The following is an 18,961-nucleotide window of genomic DNA, read 5'->3' on the forward strand; positions in this document are numbered from 1 at the left end:
GAAATCTTTGGACGAATGGATATGTTATTACTTAGATCTTACACAAGATTTTCATTTTCTCTCTAATAAAATGAAACTCGCAGCGGGCTAAAATAGATATACCCCCTTCCACCCCCTTTACATCAGCCCCCCTCTCATACAGCATGAACAAAATGACCAATCACCAACCATTCCATTCCATGTTAGCAACCTAAATTGACGACAATTTTTCCAATCATAATATCCACGTATATTCTAAAATCATATTGATAAAATTTGAAATAAAAATATCTGTTCGGACAAAAAATGTGAACAGCATCGAATAATGTGGTCAGATTCTGACACAATCAGTCCAATCATCGGATTGTCCATCTAGGCTTAATATATTCATTGTTGCCACGCCCACTCAACAGCTCACAACAGCAACAACAGCCTCCCACATCCACAACTTTATAACTGCACAACTACAGTTGCTCAACTAAGAGTGGGAACGGTTTCTAAACAAATATTCATAAGTTTTGTTTTGCAAAAGTGCTTACAATTTTTAAAAATCATTTAATATGATATAGTTAAGTTTTTAATTTGTCCGTTTAAAATATGAATTTTTAATTTTAGGGAAGATTCTTCTAGATAACAAAATTGTTTTGGGCTATTTTTCAACTTTTCAGCGTTTTTACCCATTCTTCGAAAATATAAAAATGTTTTATTGAAATTAAGTGTTTTTAATTTTAATTTTTTTGTGTCAAATTGTAGGGTTTTGGGCTATTTTTCGGACCTTTAGCCTCTTTACCCATCCTTCGAAAATATATGACTGTTTTATTGAAATTTAGTGTTTTTAATTGAAATTTTAGGTGTCAAATGGTAGGGTTTTGGGCTATTTTTCGGACCTTTAGCCTCTTTACCCATCCTTTGAAAATATATGAATGTTTTATTGAAATTTAGTGTTTTTAATTGAAATTTTAGATGTCCAAATGGTAGGGTTTAAATCTTATCACCGTTATTTTTGTAGACTCGATTTACACGGAGGTGGCATATTTGGTAATGTCAAAAATATCTGCAGGGAAGGCGGGGACATTGGACTGAAAATTAGGCTGGTACCCAAAGTCCAAACTCTTTAACTAATAATTATAATCTTCAGAAGGGTTAATATTGTTGTATCGTCCATTGTCTTATCATTTGAGATCCCTGAATATATAATATAATCCTATTATATAAAGTAGTAAGCGTTTTTTGTCTGTCCCGAAGGATCTCGCTAACCACTGAACCGATAATGTTCTCCATTACAGTGAAGCTTCTTATAGGCCCTGGGAAGGTTTTAAACTATTTTTGGAGAGGGTGTCTTCACTCCCCTCCACCCCAAAAAAATTGTTTTAACTCTTTTGAAACTAAAATTTAAAATGGGATAAGGTCGACTTTTTCCCCTCCTGCTAGAGGCTTCTAGGGGCGTAGCCGCTAGTATATTTAAAAGATATTATCTATTTTACATATCAGATAAAAATGAAACAAGAAAACAGTCAAAACACAATGATATTAACAGTTATTTTTAGATTTTAACCTACAGAATGGCTAATTTTGTGTTATTGTTCATTGGCTTATCCTTTGAGATCCATGAAAGTAAAAAAATCTATCTCTTTTACATATCAGATAAAAATGAAACAAGAAAACAGTCAAAACACAATATTATTAACAGTTATTTCTAGATTTTAACCTACAGATGGGGTAATTATGTTGCAAAGTTTTCTTATCCTTTAAGTTCCCTGAAAATATATGAACAAGGATGACAATCCATAAAAGCGAAGCACTGAAACGGTAGGACAAAAGGACATTAACACTTGTATAGTGTCTGAACTGAATAATCAGAATATAAAAGTATAAGAGTCGAAGCAAAAGTGTAAGTAAATTTTTTGTAAAACTGCTTGATACAGGATAATGTTTATGGACATACTTACATTTTTAGGACTTGATTCGCTTTTAAAAATTATCTATTTTACATATCTGGTAAGAATAAAACAAGAAAACAGTCAAAACACAATAATATTAACAGTTATTAATTAGAGAGAGAGGGGGGACAATGGGCTGTTTATTAAACTAGTCCCCAAAATTTTGTTAATAAGTTGGTAATAGCCTTTGTCATATCATTTAAAGTAGTAAGGTTTTTTATTTGTCTGTTAAGATCTCGGTAACTATAAAGCTATTGATTTTTATTTTGATAATGAAGTTGTTTGTTGGTTCTAGGGTTGTTTTGGGCTATTTTCTGCCCGGTTCTTCTACCTTCGAATACATAGATCCTAAATGCCGCTCTATAATTTTATAGAAGTATAATTACACTAACAATTACAAACAAATAATGAATTGCAGCTTCGCTTTGGGATATATTAACTATCCTTGTTTTTCTTATTTTTTAAAAGTTGTTTTTATCCTGCATTACGTCACATATAAGTGCATGACAAGAAATAGACAATTTGAAGAGAGGTGGCTTTTTAGGTGGTGGCAAGGAGTGGGAGCCACTAAACCCCCCCGGTGGGGGGGGGGGGGGGAGGTTAATTTTAAATGCACGATGCTTCCTTAAAGTGTAGGCGAACTGGTTAAAATTTATCGCAATTAATTATATAAATAGAATAACATTACTTTAATGTGAAATTGGTATCATATAGATTTGTAAAATTTTGTGAAATAGACCAAAAAGATATGAAACAAAGAAAAATTGAACTATGTAAATGTTAAGAATACCATGGAAATACCAAGATGTTAAATTTGACGGGTGTGTATTTAACAACTATTGATATTTGATTAGATTTATTGACACAGAAAGAAAAACTAGCAAAAAGGATAAATATATAAGTACAAATTTTCCTTTTTTAGGAGCGATTTCTCTTTGGAGGGTGGTGGTATCCTCCCCAGAAGTAGTTATTATGAGAAGCTACGTTGTAAAGGAGAACCATAACGGTCCAGCTGTTATATCCTGGTATATCCTTTGGTATAGACAGACACATTCTGCTACATTTTTTTCACAATGTAAATTCTCGTTCTTGGGAAGGTGACGCGTTTGAAACTTGGCTCAAACTAAGGACATTTACATACTTTTTCCTTTTTCTTCTTTCCTTCTCTCTATTCAATATATGCAATTATAATAAATATTTAAGCAGCTTCTTTGTTTTAAATTGAAATCATGATTTTTCTAGAGATTAAAAATCCGCCCATCATTGCGTAGGGGGGCAAGAAACAGCCAAACCGAGCATTGCTTTAGCGGTGAATTCAAGTCAGTCAGTTTGCGTACATATGAGTATATGCATTGCGTCAGCTCAAGCGTATAAACTTGTGTTTTCTTCAAGTTTTTGTGCGTAACTGTGAATTGTTTTAATGTTAAGTTGAAGTGCCCAATTGTTTTCATTGATGTGTTATTTAAAAGATATTTTGTATATAAAATAAACTAGTTGATATATATTTATTTTAATACTACTAAAATGATTAGATTGAAACATTTTTTTACATTTCGTAGAAAGTTACAACCCTTCCCTAATATAGTTATTTATTGCAACGTAATATAAACAGCTTTCCGAGGATATTAAAATAAAAAAAATATTAAAATGGTATTGATCTTATTATTTATATTTTAATATTCATGGAGAATTGACAAAACCTGTGACGCATACGGAGCTTTATTGTAAAGGAGAGCCACATGAATCTCGAAGTTGACGAGATCTCTAGGTACACAAATACAGGCAGACATCATGCCTCTTTTATACAAGAAAAGATCACAGATTTGTAATTTACATTTCAAATATATGATATCCAAATCACCTTATAGTCATTTTTAGAATCGTTTTATTGCGCTTCTGTATCTTAAAAGTAATAATATACTAGCAGCTACGCCCTTAGAGGGAAATTTAGGTGGGGGAGAGGGAAGTTGACCTCCCCCCTAATTTTAGTTCTAGAAAAAGTAATACAGATATACAGATTTTTTTTTTTTTTTTAAGGGGGCTCATTTTTTAAAGGCGACTTTTCGGAGGGTGGTCCCTAAAAATGGTTATAAACCTTCCTTTATGACCTTTGAGAAACTTCGCTGAAAGGGAGAACCTTATCGGTCCAGCGTTTTGTGAGAACCCTTCGTACAACACATATCCTGTTATTTTTACATAAGCTTTGCTCCAAATGATTGAAAGATTGAATGAATAGATAAACCCACCTAATTAGCGTGTTATTGATTTCCTTTTTTATGGATTTATCTTGTCATAGTAACATTTATTTCCACTATTTATCAAATAATTAAATGGGTGTGGCTGGTTTTAAATAATTAAAGAAATGTCACAATTGAAAACATTTTTAATTTAACCAGAAGGAAGGGTACATTAGGCTATTAATTATACTGGTGCCCAAAGTTCGGGGTAAATTTGCGTGCATCCCAAATTATGATACTTAAAATTACCCCTTTTGTAGATAACAATTTGTGGTTGAAGCGTTTGGACACTCAACTAAATTAACAAAAAAATCAAAATTTAATAATTGAGCCAACGAATAAAAAAAAGTCGTTATAAAACTTTGGGGACTATTGTAATAAACAGCCTAATGTCCCGTCCCTCCCAGCCAAAGTTGCATACGATTTCTTCTTCGTTAGCTTAAAACATTGGATACTTCTTTTTGAATCTTTATTTGGTTTTATAAACCGTTAGTTTCTTAACTTTTCCAACAATATGATTTGAATCTACAGAAAGTGTATTTCTAAATTTATGGTTGTGAATACTTTATCGTCCATTATCTTATCCCCTTATTTCCCTGGTTATACTCAAAGAAGAACAATAATGTCCTGCAGAAGAGCAGTGCAATAAAAAAAGGTTGTTCAAAGAAGCATGATATGATTCAAATAACTTATGTACAATGTACTTTCAATACTTTCTGTGTAATACAATTCTTACAAAAGTAACAGGATTTCTGTCCGCCTGTCTTAACATCTTACGTGTTCCTTAACAACTCGCTAACCGCTGGAACAATATGGTTCTCCTTTACAGTGAAGAATATTATAGGTGCTACATCTTCTTTTAAAGGTCGTCAACCTCCCTCAAGTACCTTTATAGGCCTCTAGATGCGTAGCCGCTAGTTTAAATGTAATGCAATGATTCTAATCAGAGCTCCTAACTCATGTAAATGGACTTATTTTTGTGAAATACAACATAAAACTATACTACATTTTAACAGTTAAAGTAATGGATATATGATATACGTGGATATATTGACTGAGGAAATTTTGCCTTTATTTATTGGTCATTTTGTTCCTATATAAAGAGGGTAGGGGATTGGGTTAAGGGGGTCGGGGTCGGGTTATCGTTATCCTAACCAGCTGCAAGCATAGCTTTTTAGTGTTCATGAAAATCTGGTGCAACATCCAAGTATTAATATATGGATCGTTAATTTATATCTACATGTATGTATCTTGAAATATATATTTGTTTTCAGACAAAATGAGGCGCGGCTTTAGATTGGTATGTAAAAGTGTATAGCACAATTTTGCTTTACAATCACTATAATTTGATAAATAATTTCATAACTTAAAATTACAATTTTGAATCATCCAGTAAGAAAATTATACTAGCGGCTTACCTGTTTTTGTTTATATTTTTTATGCTGGGGGGAGTATTTTTTTTTTTTGTGTGGAGAGGGTTAAGGTGTCACAGCACCCGAGAAAATAGCTAAAAACCACCGCGAGACCAGTAACTACATTTCCTGAAGAGTAGGGCAAAATCGGTTCAATGGTTATCGAGATCTTAAGCTAGACGGACATTTTGATATAGCTATACAAATGGCCCTTATAAAAGACTGCCTAAGCTCCTGAAAATTGAAACGGTAGAATTAGAATGGATATATTTACAGGGGAATATTTGTCGTCCATTTAAGTTGCTAATTTTGACCTCATCTAGTTCCTTCATCCATAAAAGGGAGGGTGTAGGATAAGGGGGTGGATGAGGAGTATCGATTTTTTAGCCATCTGGGAGTACATGAAAATCTGGAACAACATCCAAGTTATTATATATCCATTGAACTACTTTAGGTAGTACTATTTGTGAGTGCGGTGAGCGCTGATTTAGGGTATACAGACAGCTATGGTGCACCTTATGCCCCTAGGAAACTTATTTCATCCAACAATAATTATATAATATTTTGTCTGCTAGTCCGTAATGGTGTATTTTATCAGAAGATATTGAAGATAGACGGCTGCATTGTTTTTGTTGAAGATCAATAAGCATCTAGTTCATTATTCACTTGGTCCGTCAGTCTGTAAATCATGCTACAAAAATATAAAAAGTACATGTGAAAGGTTTCGTGATTTTTCCAACTATTTTAATCCCGATTTATGACAACTGAGCATCTGCTCTTTAAAGCACTTTGTCTGTATTTCCATCCAGGATTTTTGTGCTTCCCCCTCAAAGTTTAACACCTAAATGTACATTCTCCATCTACTGAGAGCCTGTAAGCCTCGGGGAAATCAATCTTTTAAAAATTTTAAAAATCAGCTCTAAATCTAAACCTTGCCAAAATATGACAATCCCTATTTTTAAAAGATTTAAGCATCCAAACAAGTTTAAATTTAAGTCAACGACACGGCCGACGCGCAACTGCCGAATTCATGTTTTGAAATAAGTACCCATCTGTAGTTATGACAGCTATACAGCCCCCGCAGCCCCCCAACAGTACCACCAGCCGGCAGTACAATATCAAAACCCAAACAGGTCACCATACAAATCAACTAAATGTTAGACTAGCAAGTTTGTATTAGCAATTTGAATCATTTAAGACAAACTACTTGGTTAGAAAAAACACAGCAACATATGTTGGTTTTCGCTGAAGCTTTTTATAATGTCTATACAAAATACCGTCATACTGGCCTACTATTGACAATTAAAATGTGTTCTGGAATGCCATTTCAATTTAGTCTGTTTATTGGTCATTTGTATGACGTCATTTTTTTTATAGACACGACAAAGAGCTTCTTTTTGCTTAAATAAAAAAACATAATGTATAATTTCTAATTTCAATATGGAAAAATTTATTTGTATGCTCATGATTAATTTGTTAGTGTAAATCACGACCATGTCCATCACCATTACTATCATCCAAGCAATCCTGTTGTCAGAGTTCCTGTCACCCAGCAACCATATGTAGTTAAGGTTAGATATTATTATTATTATCATAGTAATCCTGTTGTCAGAGTTCCTGTCACCCAACAACCATATGTAGTTAAGTTTAGATATTATTATTATTATCATAGTAATCATGTTGCCAGAGTTCCTGTCACCCAGCAACCATATGTAGTTAAGTTTATATATTATTATTATTATCATAGTAATCATGTTGCCAGAGTTCCTGTCACCCAGCAACCATATGTAGTTAAGTTTAGATATTATTATTATTATCATAGTAATCATGTTGCCAGAGTTCCTGTCACCCAGCAACCATATGTAGTTAAGTTTAGATATTATTATTATTATCATAGTAATCATGTTGCCAGAGTTCCTGTCACCCAGCAACCATATGTAGTTAAGTTTAGATATTATTATTATTATCATAGTAATCATGTTGCCAGAGTTCCTGTCACCCAGCAACCATATGTAGTTAAGGTTAGATATTATTATTATTATCATAGTAATCATGTTGCCAGAGTTCCTGTCACCCAGCAACCATATGTAGTTAAGGTTAGATATTCACAAAATTGTATTTCTAGAAATGTCTTCTTCAAATGGATATTGTTTAGAAGAAAACAATAAAAATTCAATAATAATTGTTTGGGTGTTTTTTCTTTTAGTGCCTGTCGACTCCCCCAGGGAAAGGGAGTTTTTTTGTTCAACAACGCACTTTAATGGATAACGCATATGTATGTGGTAGGTGCCCCAGAATGTTCCCGTCAAGTTTATACCTGTCAATGTGCCCACCCAGGCACCTCAGTACCAGCACCTTCCTGTACAGTATGCTCCAGCATATGGGTACCACCTACAAGGTACAACTATACAATAGATTTGCATGCACATTTACTTTTAAAAAAAACATAGTTTCAGAAACAAAAATTTCTTTGTTTTTCAAGAGAAAAAAGCACGTTTTATAAAAAAAGCATGAAATTCCAAAACGTACACAAAAGCATTTTTTTATCACATATCTTTCTTTTGCTATCTCATTAGAATAATTACGATCAAATAATAAATGTCTTTTTATTAGATTAGGATTAGATTGCACAAAGTATCAGTGTAAAAACTTTTCAACCAACAATTATATTCATTATGGGGTACTTTTAATGTTCTATCCCTGTATCTATGATTTTACTGTTAGATCAAAGTAAGAAGACATTTATTATTTGATTGTAACTATATTCAAAATCTCTGGAATCTTTACTGTAAATGTATAGTAACATATGACTTATTTAAAACTTGACCTAAAACACAGTGGATTTAAAGTTGAGAAGTAAAAATAACAAAAATGATTTGTCTTAGCTGTTTTATTGAGGCCTTCAGCAGTTACAGATGCTAAAAAGCTTATTTGCCATTAATGAGGCTTCGGGTGGCTGAGCAAAGTAAGGCTTCGAGCTGCATAGGCTTAGGGTGGCTGAATTTGAAATTTTATGGCTTTGGCTCAAAGTGACTTTTTATTTCTTTCAACCGTGTGTCTCAGGCTGAGGCTTTATGGGTGAATTAATAAGCCTCGCGGTTAAAGACAGATGTAGCTGCCGAGTCCTGTTAATTTCCGTTAAAACTTATTTAATTTTCCTAAAACCTGATTGGGTGGAACAAACTTGCAGTGTGCAAACAATAATTTGACTATCATATTGAGAATGGGGTGTACACCAATTTAGCGTCCATTGTCCAATCCCTGTTAAACTTTGACTCCACTGTGCATGTGTTGCCTGTATGTCTAGATAACGAATGTCACGACACAGACCTGGACTGTTTCAAAAAGATTGCCAATGATTGGTTTGGCGACGGCGACAGTGGTTACGCTCCCGCCCCTTACGCCCCCTCGCCATACGCTGCCGCTCCATACCCTCCCGCCGCTGCCCCATATCCCGCCGCCGCCCCCGTCTCGCCGTACGGCGCCTACCCCTATCCTTATCCAAGTAATCATTTCTCATCAATCCTTGCCTTCCTATCCTATCAATCTAATCTATCTATCACAAATTTCTTTAATTTATAAAAATCCTATCTATATCCTATGCTTGATGATTCATATAACAGTTGGGTAAGATTTAGGAAGCGCAGTCACTCTATGATCGTTACCAGAAAGTCTATACGTCTTGCTGATTTATAAAAAAAATGCTACTTTTGTATGATTTAATTGTTCTATTCATCTGATTTTTGGAATAATGTTTCCTAAGACAACAAATTTATGTACAATTTTGTTTAGACTTTCAAATTAATGTCCTGCTTATTAACTTGTAACACTCTATAAGAGTTATAGTTCGTTTTTCCTTCCTTTTTTTCCTGATTTTATAGTTTATAGCTGTTATGGATATTTTCATCCTTGTTTCATTTTAAATTCCTCTTATTCTTCTTTTAGCTTTCAAGTCTTTTTTCAAACCTATCTATCATTCTTCTACATACATTTAATTGAAGTTTTCAGTAGTTAGTTATTTTTGAACCAGGATAAATAGGTTCATAAGAAACACAGCATTGTAAGTATACAATAGATTAAAAGGTTTCATGATTTTTACGATTTTTTATTAGCAGTTGATTTAATTCTACTAATTCTGCTTTTTATATTACCATCATTCTGTTTTTCGTATATTGGAAGACGAAGAAAGTCCCTCAATGACGTCATAAAAATGAGGAATGAGGAGAGGAGGAGTGGGAAAGAAAACCCCTAAAAAGAGATGGATAATCCCTCGTTTTTATGACGTAACATGCTGATTTTTTGAGGGACTTGTTCATTTCTCATTTCAGCTATTTTCAACATCCAATACTTAGCTTTTAATGGACATGATTGTCCTTGTTTGAAAACTAAAACTGCATAAACCCTTTAAATTGAACACTGTAAACGTATACATACATATATACAGTAATACAGCGGCGTGTTCCCTCAAAGTGTATAGCTGAGCATATAAACAACCCCACCCCTCTTCATTTTATAATAAATTAAAATAGATGGGGATGGAAAGTTTTTTTTGTGATTTTTTGTCAGGTTAGGTTAGGTTTACATTGTGTACTGGTTCATAGATTCCGAACGCCACTGGAACAAGCCCCTAAAAGTTAGGGTCCACCGACCCAGGATCGAATTAATACCATAAAAAAACCTAGTTTTTACCACTTTTATGGTAAAATTTTACCAGCCTATACGATTTAAAAGGTGGTAAAATTTTACCGTAATCGTGGTAAAAACACTTTTGGTGGTACTCTGTGACGCTTTTTACCAGCGATTTTTACCACAATTATTGGTAAAATTTTACCAGATTTCCGGTAAAATATTACCATTTTAGGACGCAAATTTATACCAGATTTTGACCAATTTTTACCACTTTTTTGGTAAAATTTACCGCAAATTTCTGGTAGATTTTACCGAAAAAGTGGTAAAACTGTTCAACACCTGGTAATATTTTTGCCCTAAACTGGTAAAATTTTACCAGAAATAGGGTAAATATGGTAAAAATTTACCAATAATTGTGGTAAAAACGGGTGGTAAAAATCACGAGAAAGTGGTAAAAAACGACCTTAATTATAGAAAAACCTCGCTTGTACACAAAACGCAAAAATAAAAAAAAAATTGTTTTCATTATTATCTTTATTGATTGAAACACTTAAACATATTTTTTTACATAATGATTTACATAGGTACGATAGCGCGATACTATATAGGTATATATTCACAGAAATTTTCTTAATTAGTCTATAATTCTAGACGTGGTTTAAATGACCAAATATTACATAGTTTTACAGATAATATAACTGCATGTTTAATCGGTTTAAGCTGAGAAATTAACACAAATATACATAGGTTTTAATTGCTGAGATCTGGATTCTAATTGTACTTTATACTAGAACATTTTTATACACAAGAAAAATATATTACGAAGTTACTTTCCATTATTAAATTTTCAAAAATTTGCTATATAGGAATAGCGGTTTCAAATATAATATTATATGAATATTCTCATCGTCAGAACAAAACTGTCAAAACTGTCATATAGATTAATGTACGTACAAATTAAAGGTGGTTAAACATATTTTTGACTCAAGATATCTTGATATATATCACTTTTTTATCACAAATAGTTTATATATGATCTGACTGGAAGGACTATTATACATCAGCTTACTTTTGTCCTTCTTTTCTTTGTTTTTGCCTCTTGTGAAAGAAGACGCGGCAGTCTGGACACATATAGGTGCATTCGATGAGTCTTGTGTTCAATGGCAGCTCGCTTCGGGGACTGCGTCCATGGGCGCAGGTCTTGATTTTCCCCGGTGTTGCACTTCTTTTGCGCCTACTGTAACAACTTTTGTAACACCTCCGAAAAATATAAACCACAACCATGCATACTGCGCGTGCGGACAACCAGACAAGAAGGAAGCACAAACTACCTGTAGAAGAAGCCAGTCTTTTTAACACACTCAAAGTTTAACCATATATATACTCTAGTTGAAATGTCAAATTAGTGAAATATACCTTGTTGATAAAATATCTTAGTTAGTTAAGTACGTAAAAATGTAATATGGAGGCAAAGCCACCGAATCTTTTTGAACCGGTAAGATTTCTTTTTTGATTTTTTTTCTTCATTACAATTTTAGTATCTTTTTTTCCGCGGGGGTGCTGTCCCTTCTCAGTTCCTCCACATATAAAAGACTCAATATATTATCTATAGTCACAATTTGTCCCTTTAATTTACCTTATATTACCCTTAGAGTTAACTTAACCTTATTTTATACATTTACATATTATACATAGCTTCATACTGCTATAATTATATGTAGAATTTTGTTGAAATATTTATTATCCAAAATCACAATTTCGTCCCTTATATTAACCTTAGAGTTAACTTAACATTATTTTATACATTTACATATTATACATAGCTTCATACTGCTATAATTATATGTAAAATCTTGTTGAAATATTTATTATCCAAAATCACAATTTCGTCCCTTATATTAACCTTAGAGTTAACTTAACATTATTTTATACATTTACATATTATACATAGCTTCATACTGCTTTTGTTGAAATCGTTCCACTATTATTAAACAATATATCTTCTAATATTATCACAAGCTCCCTATTGAATAAAAATTTTTTTGCTATCTTGCTATCGTTATACAAATATATTCATAGTAAATTCAACTCTCTGTTCATAATAATTTCCAAAGCTTCATTCTGCTTTTAACAAAAATTATACCAAAATGGACAGATATAGGGATTATGACGTCAGTGATGACGAGGCGTCTATAGGTATGAGGGGTAGATGGAGAACGTTTGGACGGAAATTCATAAAAAATGCACCTAGAGCCCCTTTACTAGCCCCTTCTGCACCTGCTCCTCAGGTTAATCCTCCGGTTAATTCCCATAACTCTACTTCTAATAATGAAGATCAAATTAATGCTTTAAAAAATAATATGGGAGATATTGTAAACAGTCTTAATAAAATGGCAAGTGACATATCCAACCTACAGGTTAATTCTAATAATGCAATAAGGAATGATTTCAGCCAACCCCCTCCTAGCCTAAACCCTATACTTAGTTTTGGCCCTCAGAATTATCGCTACGCTACAACTGATATTCCCGTCTACAGGTCAAACCAGCGAGATTTATCTCCTACGGGATTATCCACAATTCATGCTAGGGAACTTCTCTCTTCAATAGAGGACCATATAAATAAGGCTAAAGGGTTGGATAGAATAAACAAAGAATTGCTATTAGATCAAACTAGCCAACAAATAAAACAAATCTTTAAAGCACAAAACTCAGAGAATACTTACAACGCCCCTCATTTAAAGTGTAACACCTTTAACAACCTTGAGCCCCCTTTCTTAGCAAATAGAAAAAACACGTACAATGCAGATAAACTTTTCCAAAAACAAAGAGTTATCCATCGTCAATTGATGTCCATAGAAACAGTAGGGCTAAAAGCTTTTTTAAATCAGTTGGATAGTTTTGATCTTTCGGACTTTAGCCCATGTGAATATAATATGTTAATTCACATGTCCATATCTAAGGAAATCAAAGAAAAATTGGAAATGGCTGGGGGTAACCCGTTAGATCTCCCTACTAGCGAATATTTAAATAAAGTAAATCGTGTCCTTAATGGGTCAATTACAAACATGTTTGAAGTAGAGGAAAAATTTTATAAATTTAAACCTTCCTCTAAATCCGTTATGTCCATTTTGTGGGAATACAAAAAATACCTTGAAAATATATCTGACACTATTATTTCTGAGCGGGAAAAGCAGAGAAAAATTATTAGTGCGGTATATAAATATATTCCCTATGACCTTCGGCACCTGCTTAATTCGACCGCTGCCATGCAAAATGGCCAGCTTACGCTTTTCGGCTTTGAAAATTTTTTGCGTACCCACGAAGCTACCATTGACAGTTTTATATCCAAAGAATCTAGGATACAGAAAAACATGATAAAAAGGGTAGATGTTGACTGGGAGCAATTTGACATTTATGCTGAAGACTTATATGATCACCCTGTAGATGCATGTCTAAAGAACAATTTTTTAGAAAAGTTAAAAAGGTCAGAAAAAGACACGTAAGAAAGCGTCGTCCTAAAAATGCACAAAATAACTCTTTTAATTGTACAAATAGTGTGCCATACTACACAGTCCCTGTTGTAAATAATGATACTATGTTGGAAAACCCTATCAACATTACAGATAGTAAGTTCAGTAAGTCAGTCCCTGTTTTAAATCATTCTGTTGATGTATCTTTGGAGAACCCTATCAACATTACAGATAGTAAGTGCAGTAAGTCAGTCCCTGTTTTAAATCATTCCGTTGATGTATCTTTGGAGAACCCTATCAACATTACAGATAGTAAGTTCAGTAAGTCAGTCCCTGTTTTAAATCATTCTGTTGATATATCTTTGGAGAACCCTATCAACATTACAGATAGTAAGTTCAGTAAGTCAGTCCCGTTTTTAAATCATTCCGTTGATGTATCTTTGGAGAACCCTATAAACATTACAGATAGTAAGTTCAGTAAGTCAGTCCCTTTTTTAAATCATTCTGTTGATGTATCTTTGGAGAACCCTATCAACATTACAGATAGTAAGTTCAGTAAGTCAGTCCCTGTTTTAAATCATTCTGTTGATATATCTTTGGAGAACCCTATCAACATTACAGATAGTAATTTCAGTAAGTCAGTCCCTTTTTTAAATCATTCCGTTGATGTATCTTTGGAGAACCCTATAAACATTACAGATAGTAGGTTCAGTAAGTCAGTCCCTTTTTTAAATCTTTCTGTTGATATATCTTTATCAAATAAGGTTAATGTAATCAATCTTGAAAAGAAAATTTATCGACATCATCTTTTTGAAAAAAATGATTTGAATACTAATTTTACAAATAATACACAACAAATTAATAGCAGTAATAACTATCAGTCTTTACATAGTTTTACTAAATTCATTTTTAATACAACATTCTTTCTCATATTGCTAACATACTTTAGTTTAATTGACGTTAATTTTGCGTTATATCTATTTGTGTTAAGCTTTAATGTAACGAGTTTATTTCCCTTTAATAACATTAAATTTGGTATACCAAACAAGTACAGAAAATTAAAAATAGGTAGACGTTATAAAAGTTTAAAATGTAAATTTAAATCCTTTTTAATAAATTGTCCCCTAAAATATGGCTATAATATAGCCTTACCTATTTTCCCCTTCACTCTATCTTTTGTATAATAATTTAATGTCTGTCTCTATTTCTTATAACTTTTCATCCTAAGTTATAAATATATAGATAGACAGTTATACATCATACTCATTAAACCATTTCCCTGATTATAATTGTGACTATTATGGCATGTAATTTGAATTATCTATTAAACCATTTCCCCAAAAATTGTGACTTATGGTTTATATATTCTGAATGTTAATAAAAAAATAATTGTAGAGATTATCAAACCTCATAAACATTTTTTATAAAATTGCCTTTTTCTTTCAGACGGAAGGATAACGCACTCATCGAGTTATATCATCAAAATAACACACATCCTATACTATTAAAAGACTTAAAGGTGAATATTTGACAGAAATTATTTTCGCTCAATTTTTATATTGTTATATTTTAAAAAACAACCATCTTCATGTTTGTAATAAAATCTTTTCTCCATACTGAAAAATGTCTTTTTAAAAAAGAACAATTATATCTTTAATGTTAATCTTTTAATATTATAGGAACCCTGAATACCCCCGTGTCCTACCTATCTTGTATAAAGGCAAAAAAACTACAAAAACATAAAAAGGTAATTATTAAAATATATTTAAAATACGCTAAAACGATATTTATCAAACATAATGTGTAAAAATTTGTAGTACATCCATAGCTAGCCTAATGGTTTAGTGGTAAACCTATCCGGTACGGTACGCACTTTCTAAAAAGGCGTTTCTGTGCCAGGGCAAGCTATGCGGGCCCGCCGAATATTATTTAAAAATAAATGTTTTGCAAAACTGGCTAAAAAGGCTTATATACCAAATATTAGTATCACGTCATTATACTAGTGTTTTTGTATTTTAAATCGTTATACAAGTATATTTGTTCTAAAGCCAATGCAAATTCTTTTATCAATTATTTTACACATAATTCCATCCTTTATATTGTAAATTAAACAATTTGCGGAAAAAGTAAGAACACCTTCTTGTGCAAAACAAGATATTCTACCTAGCACGATTTAGCATGACAAAGCAACATAAAAACTAGCTTTACTAGGCTTGGCATCCGGGTTAGGCTAAGCCCTACTAACGTTTTACAATTTCCGCAAGTTAAAAACAAATTTGCAATATTATTTTATTTTTAAATTTTATTACGTGCAATGAATTTTAATAACATATCAATAGGTTGTACATTTTTATAATAGATAACAATTAATGATTGACATACAAGAAAAACGTCAATTACAAAACAATTATTTTATTATTAACTTTACTCCTTACATCTCTTCAGGCTGAAACCTACAGCTGCTAAAACAACCGCCGAAACCTAAATAAAATTAAAATAAAAATAGAATTATTTAGACCCTATTTTTCTAACTTGTTAGTATATTATCTTTTGTTGTTAAACAACTAGTTCCCAAACTTCTTTGTGTGTGTAAGAAAATAAAGGCTTGAAAATTATTCTTTGTTATGTACCATAAATAATATATAAAACTTAGTTAGGAAATTATGTTACCAACATTATAAAAAAGGGGGGTAACTAATCACGTCCGCGATTGCGGCAAGATAATTGAGTCTTACAGTTTCGCCTAGCCGTTGAATGAAAAATTTTTCTCCCCTTTCGTTCACAAGGTTCTTTTTTTGCTTGCGGAATTGATTCTTATCTACGCAATTAAACTAAATCAAATTACTATTCTTTATGATACATAAATAAACGTTTTTATTTGCTTATACCGCATCTTTTATATTTACACAACAAAATGCTTATTAATTATTTATTATGAAGTAAAATAATAATTATAAGTATTTGCTTTTAAAGCCAGTAAAAGTGTTTTGTAAATTATCTTACCAAGAAACATGAAAGTACAAAAACAACCAGAAGTAACCATCCGTTAACTTCATTCTTGCAAGCCTGACGTCCTTCGAGTCCATAGGTTTCCTAAAAAATTAACTATTAAAAACTTTTTCATAACAAGTTGTATATTGGATATAAAAATCTCTTGCAAGTCCATCGAGTCCATAAGTTTCCTAAAAAATTAACTATTAAAAACTTTTTCATAACAAGTTATATATTGGATATAAAAATCCCTAAAAATATTCTTATTTTTCAGGATCGACCATCCTCTATAAAACATCTCAGATTGTACCTAATATTGAAGAATTATATAAGGTAAAACTCACCTTGAATCCCAATAAAGCATTGAAGACCGCTTGTCTAGTATCCGAGGTCAGATTCATCTTGTTGTACTTGATCTCATCACCGGTTTCTTTTTCCCTTAAAAAATACGTAAATTTATAATATGTATCTAAAAAATATATCTATATAAATACAGATGTAAATATATATATTACATAACCAATCTGCATTAAGATATATTATTTTATTTTCTTATGTCTGCACAATACACAGATATGGAATAAATATTTCAGAAAGTATTTGTCTACACATTACCATAACGATCGATATGGTCTTATATTTGTAAACAATTTGTAACGGTTTTTAGTTGGGTTTCGTGAATATCGGAAAATTCAAATCTCAAAAGTGGTCAATGTTTTTACAATACTCACACAAACAATACAGTGTGCGCTCATAAAATACTATCTTCCTGATTTTTCAAGTAAATAGCGTTTTTACGCTTAAAAACATACCAAAAAATCGCGAAAAAGTAATAGAAATTGCACATTAATGTACATAAATAATATTTTTGAAATAAAAACCCCAAAAAGTTCCAACCCTTTAGGTATAAAATTACCGGTTTTTCGAGTGCGCACTACGTTTATTGGAGCGCCAAATATCAAGGTACATTATGAAATACAACAACCCCTTTTCGAGACGCAAAATATACATACATATATACATACATATATATAATATACACATGTATTATATATACATGTATATACACATAATATACACATGTATATAAATATTAGACATATTTCATTTCAATTACATAAAAGTAAACGTAATTTTTAAATTCATTTCAAAGATCAAATGAGTAGTGGAGTTAAGTTTCCCTGTTCCTATCTTCTTTAATGGTCTTGATTTTCTTTTTTTAAAAATGGCTTAAAGATACCAGATAAGATTTTATAATAAGATCTTGCTTTTCAAGTTTCTAGTTTTAAATTATTTTTGTCCAAGACAACCTTTGACGACGAAAATTTTAGACAAAGCCTGCATGATTAATATCTACAAACCTTGCCCTTTCTCGAGGTTTTTACCTAGACATTGCCTGGTTTCTGTTAAACCATCTCACTCTGGGGGGTGATTCTACTCAAACATTTATCAGCGCCATATTATTACATTTTTTACAAATGTGTTTGCTCAAATTATAAAGTTATAGGGTTAATGTCCCTAAGTTATACAAGAAGGAGTGCAATGTATACACCAGCTAATACACAAGAACCAGTGTTTATATCTCCTTAAGTCAATGTAAAATGTATCAGCCGTTAATTCAGTCTTTAATTGGCTAATAATCAGTATGTAAATCAATCAATAATCCCTTCTTTATTCGATTGAATAATTATTATAAAAAGATAATTCAAACTTTATCTAGTTGTTGTAAAACATGTCAGCCGTTAATTCATTCTTTAATTGGCTAATAGAATCGAAAAGTAAATCAATCAATAATCCCTTCTTTATTCGATTGAAGAAATTATTATAAACCATTCTTTATAATTAAATACTTGTTCGAATCAATATAATAACCAAGTTGTCATACTTTATTTGGTTATAATATAAAGAAAATCAACAAAACAAAAAAAAAAACAATAATTATGATATTCAATTCTTATTATAATTATAATCAACAATTCGTATATACTATAATTTTGGCGACATTCATTTATCTTTGTTCTTAATTTTTTATTGTGTTACATAGTACTGCAAAAATAATAAATTTTCTTTAACAATTCAAACATTTTCGCCAGTAATTATGATACAAAATTAATATAATTCACTGATAATTGTAATACAAAATTTATGTAATTTAAAACATTTGTCAATATGTGATCTATGTATTTTAATATGTTAAATATAAATGAAAACTCAAAATGAAAAATTGAATCAACTTTTTGCAATAAAATTAAAGTTACAAAATCATTTACTTTTGATATTTTTTATGCTTAGTGACAATTACC

The 18,961-nt window shown here is 31.7% G+C and overlaps 1 protein-coding gene and 2 long non-coding RNA genes across 4 annotated transcripts in view; 2 read left to right on the plus strand and 1 right to left on the minus strand.

Annotated features, from left to right (window-relative positions):
* Nucleotides 1–5,434: 5,434 nt before the first annotated feature.
* The window catches only part of LOC145312096 (uncharacterized), a 43,110-nt gene continuing 29,583 nt past the window's right edge, over nt 5,435–18,961 (plus strand). Inside the window, exons 1-6 of one of the 2 annotated variants that reach the window (XM_080151231.1) lie at nt 5,435–5,456; nt 6,023–6,093; nt 6,624–6,701; nt 7,049–7,139; nt 7,855–7,966; nt 8,876–9,073. In XM_080151231.1, coding sequence (XP_080007357.1) covers nt 5,436–5,456; nt 6,023–6,093; nt 6,624–6,701; nt 7,049–7,139; nt 7,855–7,966; nt 8,876–9,073 — 571 coding nt within the window. In that variant the 5' untranslated portion in view covers nt 5,435. The remainder of the gene's footprint in view (nt 5,457–6,022; nt 6,094–6,623; nt 6,702–7,048; nt 7,140–7,854; nt 7,967–8,875; nt 9,074–18,961) is intronic. The other variant, XM_080151232.1, reaches the window with a different exon arrangement.
* LOC145312089 (uncharacterized) lies at nt 11,543–17,020 on the plus strand. The gene is made up of 4 exons (XR_013876895.1): nt 11,543–11,692; nt 15,114–15,186; nt 15,347–15,414; nt 16,933–17,020. It is a non-coding gene; the product is annotated as an uncharacterized LOC145312089 (long non-coding RNA).
* On the minus strand, nt 15,938–17,199 carry LOC145312087 (uncharacterized). The gene is made up of 3 exons (XR_013876893.1): nt 17,003–17,199; nt 16,671–16,760; nt 15,938–16,148 (listed from the first exon to the last, which is right to left on the minus strand). It is a non-coding gene; the product is annotated as an uncharacterized LOC145312087 (long non-coding RNA).

The sequence above is a fragment of the Acartia tonsa genome, chromosome 2, assembly GCF_053477335.1.
Source record: "Acartia tonsa isolate MP-2025a chromosome 2, ASM5347733v1, whole genome shotgun sequence".
In the NCBI taxonomy this organism is placed as follows: domain Eukaryota; kingdom Metazoa; phylum Arthropoda; class Copepoda; order Calanoida; family Acartiidae; genus Acartia; species Acartia tonsa.